The sequence below is a fragment of the Notothenia rossii genome (assembly GCF_949606895.1).
Source record: "Notothenia rossii genome assembly, chromosome: 10".
Classification (NCBI taxonomy): Eukaryota; Metazoa; Chordata; class Actinopteri; order Perciformes; family Nototheniidae; genus Notothenia; species Notothenia rossii.
Genome location: NC_136908.1, coordinates 25,418,652 through 25,427,517, shown reverse-complemented (window position 1 = coordinate 25,427,517; position 8,866 = coordinate 25,418,652). Strand labels below are relative to the sequence as shown.

General features: G+C 37.3%; 2 protein-coding genes across 2 annotated transcripts; both read left to right on the top strand.

Moving 5' to 3' along the window:
* Window positions 1–229: 229 nt before the first annotated feature.
* Window positions 230–1,677, top strand: fabp10b (fatty acid binding protein 10b, liver basic; the record flags this gene model as incomplete). Its single annotated transcript, XM_079655624.1, has 4 exons — window positions 230–308; window positions 383–555; window positions 1,241–1,330; window positions 1,627–1,677. The coding sequence occupies 4 exons, from the start codon at window positions 230–232 to the stop codon at window positions 1,675–1,677; spliced, it is 393 nt and encodes a 130-aa protein (XP_079511750.1).
* A 488-nt stretch (window positions 1,678–2,165) lies between these two features.
* On the top strand, window positions 2,166–8,249 carry srsf10b (serine and arginine rich splicing factor 10b). Its single transcript, XM_079654085.1, has 6 exons — window positions 2,166–2,366; window positions 3,563–3,669; window positions 4,618–4,719; window positions 5,262–5,433; window positions 5,516–5,569; window positions 7,307–8,249. The coding sequence occupies exons 1-6, from the start codon at window positions 2,302–2,304 to the stop codon at window positions 7,521–7,523; spliced, it is 717 nt and encodes a 238-aa protein (XP_079510211.1). The 5' UTR covers window positions 2,166–2,301; the 3' UTR covers window positions 7,524–8,249.
* Window positions 8,250–8,866: the final 617 nt, after the last annotated feature.

The following is an 8,866-nucleotide window of genomic DNA, read 5'->3' as shown; positions in this document are numbered from 1 at the left end:
CTATGGACTTCGCCACTGTTAGATTTTGTAAAAAGAAACATCCATTCAAGCATTTCCACATGCACCCTCCTGCCGTATTTCATTTATAAGTGAGTTATGTTGTTCAGCCCCTTGCCTCTCATTGGAAACTTGAGTCTAAATAACAGGGATTTGAAGTCCCCAACATGCCAACCAGCAGTGTGTGTGAGAGTTTGATAACTTGTACAACAAACATCTTTAGGCAAGCATCATGACCAGCAGCATGGATCTTTGCGGCACCTGGAAGGTTTATTCTGAGGAAAACCTTGAGGGCTTCTTAAAAGTCATGGGTCAGTATATTTTCATATTTAAAGAATGTATTTTCTTATGAATGCATACATCATATATTATTTTTCCTTTCAAGGTGCACCTGAAATGATTATCAAAATGCGAAAGGATGTCAAACCGGTGTTGGTGATTGAGCGGAAGGGCTCAGACTTCACCTACACCATGAAGACTCCCCTTGGCACCAGAGTTCACTCATTCAGGCTCGGCAAGGAGTCCGAGATGACCGTGGCGGATGGAAGGAAGTTTAAGGTAGTTCAAACGTTTAACTCTTCGTGCATCATGTGAGCTGATGATGTCAGAATTAAACCCTGAAAATCAGCATTAAGACTTTGTAGACTTGTGTCAGCATATTACAGTGAGGCTATAGTTTTTGTGCAATTTTAGGTAAAAATCCAGTTTTTTAAGCAGCTAGCAGTTAATGTAATCTGATTCATGAAAAGATATCAGAGATCAGAGACAATGCTATTTAAATGATGGACATCTAAGGCAGATTGATGGGGGTTTGATGGGAAGTAAAAGAAAAGCTTTAACTTACATTATACTGTTTTGGCATGTATTTGTTATTGATTTCTAAATCGCTGAGAATTAGATCATCATCATTTGTTTATTGCCATATAGGTTTTCACACACAAGGCCTTTTCTTAGTGTATAACTGTGCATACATAAACACAGTGAGAGAAAAAAAATTGTAATGGAAAAGAGAATAGAATATTTAGAAATATTTTAAAGACTTGTGAAACCTATTGAAGGATTAAACATGTAAACAAGAAATATAATGTACAAAAAAGGAAATACATACAAGTATATGACAAATGACTAACACACAATATGTAGCTATATCTGAAATAAAAGTGGATGCAGTGCGTTGTTCTGTGATGTTATTGTTTAGTGATGTGCAATATCATGATAGATAAAAAAATGTATGATTGACCAGTGCACTGTCAGAGAGGAGAATGGGAAGCTGATCGCTGAAGCTGAAAAGTTCACTGCTGTCCGAGAGCTCCAAGGAGGCGACATGGTGGAAGTCAGTGGCCTTCATTATTTTACAAACCCAGAGATTCAGTGTTAGAAATAAACTTAGATTTAATGACACATGATCTTCAAAGAAAATTAAACAAATAAAGGAAGGTTTTTGCAACACTTAAAGATGGATTTAACAGTTGCATTTTCTATTGTTCTCTGTTTAATGCCACCAGTTTGTTACAACAAATCCTAATCCTGTATCCACTCAGCTATTCTTCCAGTTCACACTCATTTGGTCAGTTGTTTTTTTTAACATGAAATTGTTTCCTTTCTGTCTCTGCTTTCTCTCTGTTCCAGACTATCACTGCTGGCGATGTAACTTTCATCTGCAGAAGCAAACGAGCCTGATCCAGGCCTCTAGCTGAAGCTACTTTAAGCAGGGAACCATGTGGATAGCACATTGAAAATAAATAACTTTCATTCATAAATAATAATAATACATTTGAATGATGAAATAAACCAAAGTGTGTGTTTTTATTCAGTGGTGGAAAGAAACTAAGTACATCAATCAAGTGCTAAATTAGAAATGTAAGCCGCTATACCATACCATTTTATGCTACTTTAGGCCTCTACTTCACGACATCACGACGGTTTCAGTTTTTTATTTACTTTTCATTTACAATATTTTGTCTATAAAAAAAATGTGTCTGTCCAGTGCAACACAAAGACTTTCAATTTCTTCTGTTAACTTAGTAATACTTATAGTTATGTTTTAAATACATCGCATTTACTAGACGTAGAAGAGTTTTCCTGTGTTCGACACCTTTTTTTAAAACAAATAGAGAATTGATTGTTTCTGCCACAGCTGTAGGTGAACAGCAGAGGACGCTGTAGGTTTTTATTCCCCCTGTTTGTTTGAGAAGAAGAACCAAAAGGCGCCCTCCAACTGCGCATGCGCCCAACATATTTTCGCTGCAGCAGATTTTTCTTTCCTTTAAAAAAACATTTCTTCTGCATAGTGAGTGTAACTTTATGGCCAAATACATGAGGCCCCCATGCTCGTCTTTGTTCGTCAGAAACATCTCCGATGAGTCCAGGTGAGTCAACACTCGGAGAAAGTCAGCTATCAAGCGCTAACTTACTTAACGGCAGCTAACTGACTTAGCTTAGCTGCTAACGTTAGCCTCCTCGCAGAAGCTTCAAGTTACGTTTAACCAACATGCAGAGGCGCTTTATGTGTGAAATATGTATTAGCTGCTGCTCATAGTTAGGCCAATCTGTAATAAGGTGTCTATGTTAATATGCCATATGTCGGTACTGTATATTTGTTTACATTTCGTTTCTGTTGCACGGTTCATGTGTATAAATTAGCTAACGTAAATAAAGCTACGCTAGCTTACTTATAAACAATAGTTTAGTAATATTACATGTTTTGGTGATTTGCAAGCAAAACAATTTAAACGTATTATTTAATATGTCTAAAAGTTGTTATCAAGCCCAACTAACCGCTATGTCACAAACCGTTATTTCAGTTAACCGTTATTCTTTTGAAGTCTGTTATGGTAAGTAACGTCTTTAGGGTTATACATTCATTCTTATTTCAATGACAGGTAGCATGAGCCAACGCACACACAAAATAAATTAAGCTTATTTGCTTTTTCCGTCCTCAAATATAAAATACATATAAAAACAGCAATAAAAATTGAAAGGATAGGACAACACAATTATGCATTTTGGTTTCTGTGACCTTTTCTGAAAAGTTTCTTCTGCAGCCTGCAAATCACCAAAACACTGTCAACGATTACCTTAATCTCTCACATCAACTAATGACTACAAATATCTCACTGTGTGCTGATCTCACACATTACAATACATAAAGGTAAATCCAAGTACTCCTCCAAAAAATCTAGTGTGAATGGAGCAACCGTCTCGACATGTCACTTTTTTAGACTTTTAGTGAGTTCTAACCTTGAATTTCTTGCTAAAGAAAATAGTGTACACATCTTTAAGGTTCAGTTCACGCCAAAACACAACATAATTGTAAAACAAAAAGCAACCTCTAGAATAAATAAAGTTCCTAAGCTGCAGCCGAACTGAGAGCAATAACACAGAAACCTTGTGAACAGCTGGATCTGTCACCAGTTAAGAGGTCAGACAGATCCTTAGTGTTTTGGGGTGAACTGTCCCTATTGAGCCCTCTGAACAGCTATTCTCCCAGCTGCTGCTGAGTGATGATATAGTTAGAGCTTCCTCTGATGGTCAGTTGAGTCATATTTTTATTTACGGTGTTCAGGCCTGAGGATTTGCGGCGTGAGTTTGGCCGCTATGGGCCTGTAGTAGATGTCTACATCCCACTTGACTTCCATACACGCCGACCAAGAGGATTTGCATACATTCAATATCCTTTCCCAATGAGTGTTTACTGTGTTGGTGCTCCTGCTAACAAAACATTTTAATTTCCTTTTCAGCTGAGAAGATGTGCTTTTTTGTGACATTATTTCATGTATTTCTTTTTGATTGAATATCTAACGCACTTATTTTTCTGTTATTGCTTCAGAAAATGTTAAAGCATCCAGTTGTGGAACCGGCCACAAAGAGTAACAAAGACCCATGTAGAATAGCTGTAAAGACAAGTCTCACAGACCTTCAGGATCAGAGGGAGGGAAAAGGTTGAAAAGAGAAAGTAAAGCATGAAGAGGAAAAGGGAACGGAGACAAGGCTTGGATATGGCGGCAAAGAATTGGGAAAAGAAAAAGAGGTTAAAGAGGAAAAGGCAAGCAGCAGTCCAGAGTCTCTGTGGGAGTCGATTAAAGAGTGTAAAGATCAAAATGAAGTTCAAAGTCAAGCATGGGCAAAGGTAACAAGTCTGAATTATTTGTATCCTCACAAGACAAATTCACAAATCTGACAACAAAATCATCTTTCCTTGTGATATAAATGACATTTGTGTTTTCATTATGATCAAGAAATGTAATCAATTATTTAATGTATTTGATTTGTTTTGTATTTGTAGACCTGATCCCTCACAATGATTACATGTGTTTGAAAATGCTTCATCTTTTATCTCGACAAAAATTAACAGTGAGTGTATTTTGTTTGTTGTTTTTTCTCTTGCTAAACTATAATAAGAAATAATAGTTTGTGCTTTTTTCTTAAATGTTTATGTGTTATAAGTCAGGCCATACGAATTTAAAGAATGCCATTTTTGTTATAAAGAGAAAAAAAATAGTGATATAAAAGTTTATTTTCTTAAGTTACTACTTAATTGTGAAAGGAAGAAAACATTTTGAATTTGTGTGGCCTGACTAAAACTGTGATCAAAAGAAAACCCTTAACCACTCAGCATATTTGAGGATGTGCGTGATGCAGAGGACGCTCTTCACAGTCTGGACAGGAAGTGGGTTTGTGGCCGGCAGATTGAAATCCAGTTTGCCCAGGGTGACAGAAAGAGTAAGTGTTCAACTCTATTGTACCTTTTTATTTGTTGATTCCACAAAATACTGTAGACTTTTACAGAATGTGTTTTTGCAGTCAGAATTATTATTTTATTTTATCTGACATTTTGAATTAAAAAAAATTGTTAATATCTTATGATATATATCTTACTTATTTGTTTTAATTTTTTTGTCTTTCATTGCTTTCATTTTAAAAATCGAACAACATTTACCAAACCTAATTTCCCCGGGATATAGAATGTTTTTTAAAATTCTGATACAGCATTACACAGTGGTACATTTACTGTATGATGACCTGAACAGCAATCATACAGCGTTTCTAAATGACTAAAAGAGATAGTAAATGTATTAATACTGACAGACCTAGATTGTAGGCATGAGTCGATGTACTACTGGCAGCACTGTAAAAGCTTAATGATAGCATAAAGACTAGCTTTATAGTGTAACAACGTCAGTAATAAACAAATACATTGAGCCTTTTGTGTTTTTGTTTTTTTCTCGGAAATGTAACCTTCTGATCACTGTATTTTTCCCCAGCACCAAATCAGATGAAGACAAAGGAGAGGCATTCTCCGGGCAGATCGTCTCGATACGACGACCACGATCGGGACAGCCGGCGCAGGCGTTCGCGTAGCCGCAGCAACGAGCGGTACAGATCACGCAGCCCCTCTTATGATCGCCATCGCAGGCGATCGGAGAGTCCTCGAGAGTGAGTTTCTCTCTGAGCAGTCTAAAACTTGTACTTACATGTTTCTTTAAAAGGAAATAAATCTATTCATGTCTGTGTTCAGATCTCGTGGACAGGTGTATGGCAGAGGAAGAAGCAGGAGTCGTGACAATGAGAGGTACATCTTCTTTGTCTTTATTTCCTACTTTCTTGATCATGCTGCTGTCTGTTTTACTGTACAAATACACTTGCAAGATTTATTCTGGCAGACTTATGGTGAAGTGATACTGTTAGGTAGTGAAGTCAGAGGAAAAACTGAATGTACAGGACAGTTATCTTTAGTGCCTGGAAATGTAGATAATCATAAGTGTCTTAATCACTAGGGGTGTAACGGTTCACAAACATTTCGGTTCGGTACGTACCTCGGTTTTTAGGTCACGGTTTGGTTCGGTATGTTTTCGGTACAGCAGAAAAAATTATCGCAAAACATAAAATATATATATATATTTTTTATTATTATTAAACTGTGAATAATGTATTCACTAAAATAAATACAAAATATAATAAAAATAAACATTAAGGTGCAGCATTTCGATGAACTGAAATAATCTGTATTTGAACTTTACTGTACTAGTACTCACAAAACATAAACTATTAGTTTTGGGTTTTTTATTATTATTAAACTGTGAATATTCACTCAAATAAATAGAAAATATAATAAAATAAACATTAAGGTGCAGCATTTCGATGAACTGAAATAATCTGTATTTGAACTGTACTGTAATGGTACCTAAGCAGCCAGTTTGACATAATGACTTGCTTATCATTGTATTTTCATGTTTTTTTAAAGAAAAATGGACTTGTCCACATTGCTTGCCGAAAGGGCAGATCTGCTGGCACTAACAATGTATCCTGCTGTGGAGAACACCCTCTCGCTAGGGACAGAGGTAGCAGATACAGCCAGGTAGCGCTTTGCTAACATGGCAACATAAGGATATTTGGCGTTTGTAATAGCTTTGGCTCGGTCTGAACTTCTTGCGAGTGGTGGAGGCTTAAATGCTAGTGGGAGTTGGGTTTGCACTTCAGTCTTTTTTCTTTTGGTACCGGTGATTCACGTTCGGGTGATGCCTTTTCAAATGAGTGTGCAAGTTGGATGTATTGCCAGCCGCGTAACCAATTTTAGTTGAACAATGCCGACAAACAGCTTTGGTTCGGTCCACCCGTCTTTGTCAGTCATCCTTGTACGTAACTGCAAAACCAAAATGTTCCTAAACCAGAGAGTTCAATGATGGTGGAGGATTTTCGAGCTCAACTTTATCTGCGTTTGCCATTTCGACAGTTCCTCAAATTACTGACTACATTTGAACGCATCCCTCTGACCAGCTCTCATAGTATGCCTCTCGTCCAATGAAATGACTTGCTCGCTCTATGACGCGTTGAACCCAATGTGAGCAAATTACTCTGAATGCTGCGACGCAGCACCTGAGATTACTTCCAAGAAGTTGTTCACGTTCTCAATTTTTTACGTTTAACGTTATATTCGTTCGGTACACTTCGGTACACGTGTACCGAACCGAAGGGCCCGTACCGAATAATTTCGGTACAGGTACGTGTACCGTTACACCCCTATTAGTCACGGGTCACAAACAATGTTAGGACTGATGGCTTCCTGAAGCATAGAGAGTAATATGGAGAGCTACGTGTTTGGTATAATGTTCCTGAATATTGTGAATTTATTGGGTCCAAAACAAAGATATGTTAATAGCAAATGTAATCGCAAAGAGTGCCTTATTGAAAATAGCTTCCCCTTAGTTAATGTGTGACTCAGGCTATTTTAGACTCAATGGTCAAGTTGTTTCTATCCCTGCTATAGTATAATAGTACTGGGCTCTAAACGTTCTCATTGTGTCTTTAGATACCGGCAGAGGCCTCGAAGAGAGTCCAGAGCGAGATCCCGCTCCAAATCTGCATCTCCACGAGAGAACGCCAACCCTTCATCGTCTTCCCATTACCCAGAGGAAGAAGTGCGACGGGCCCACTCCCCAACCCGCTCCAAGTCCCGCTCTGCTTCAAGATCACGTTCTCGTTCCCGGTCCCGATCCTGGGCCGGCCGTAAGTCAGGAGGACGCTAGGAAAGTACCCCCCCCCCCCCTTTTATCCGCCGTTATGTCAGATGCACCCGAGTTGGTTCATTTGTCAAATGTTTGTTTTGACATGAATGTAACGTCCGCTGAAGCATTTGTAGAAAGCTTGTTTTCGCAGATCCCGTTTTAAGAAAAATGTCGGTCCTTCGCTTGCTTTTATAAAATTGTATTGGTGAGATTCCTCCCGATATAAATATGAAACAGGTTTCAGTGCTAGTCGCCCAGGAATAATTATCTTTTTTATATACTGTTACTGATCATTTTGTTTTCTAATCCCTATGTGTCCATTTAAAAAAAAAAATAACATTCAGTATTTAAAATTTGAATCTGGTGATGAACCAAACCATCGTTTCTGTGTGTCTTAACGCAAATCATTTACTTTAAACTTGACTGCTGAACTGAGCAGTAGCGTCAAGTATGAAAGTACTGCGGGTAAAATACACAGATTCGCTGCTATGGTCCTAAAGTGTTAAGATGTCATCGACCATTGACGTTAAAATGTACATTAATCTGTTTAAATGTTGTGTGTTTTCTGTACGGTTTTCAAAAGGTATTTTATTTTTGGAACAAACGTTTTCTCTTGGTGTTTACTCGGCCGTGTTGATGGTTTTTCATTTAATCCCGTCACTGCATGTTTAATCTCCTAATCTTCTACCTTTATGATGAAGAAACTGTTATTTTCAGTAATAAATGGATAACGTTCAGAATAAGGAATCTGTGCTTGACTTCAGTTTGTAAACTCTGCTTGTACAGACAAATTGGTTTACTGTGAGTTTAATATTATAATGCCAAGCCATACTTTATTTATGAAAACAAAATAAAACGAGATGATAGAAAAGTGCTGGAATTTAGCACTGGCTCCCTCAACCAAGAAGTAAAGTGTTGTGGCAAACACTGTGGCAAAAATATACACTTATGAAAAACATTTTGTAGCTTAAATGCCATCACTGAATCTTCACGGTGAAGACAACCATATACAACCTAAACCATGAACACGGGACTTCACCTCCACTTGTCTTAACCCGGATTTTTATTTTGGCAATACAACTTAAACCCCAGGCTCCTTCAACAGTGCAAAATATAATATTAAAATGGATTTAAGAAAAATGTTATAATGCTATTGACATAATGGTGCTAGAAAGTTTCAGGGACAAATACAAAAATAAATGCATGAAATAGAATAAGATAAAACAAAATGTCCAATTAACTGTTATTAAAAAAATGCAGTCTCATTTAGCTACTGTATAGCAACCACCCTTTTTTAAGAAAATGGTTATCATCGGGAGTGGGGAATTCACTTACATTTTTAAGTCAGTGAACAAAACTTGAAC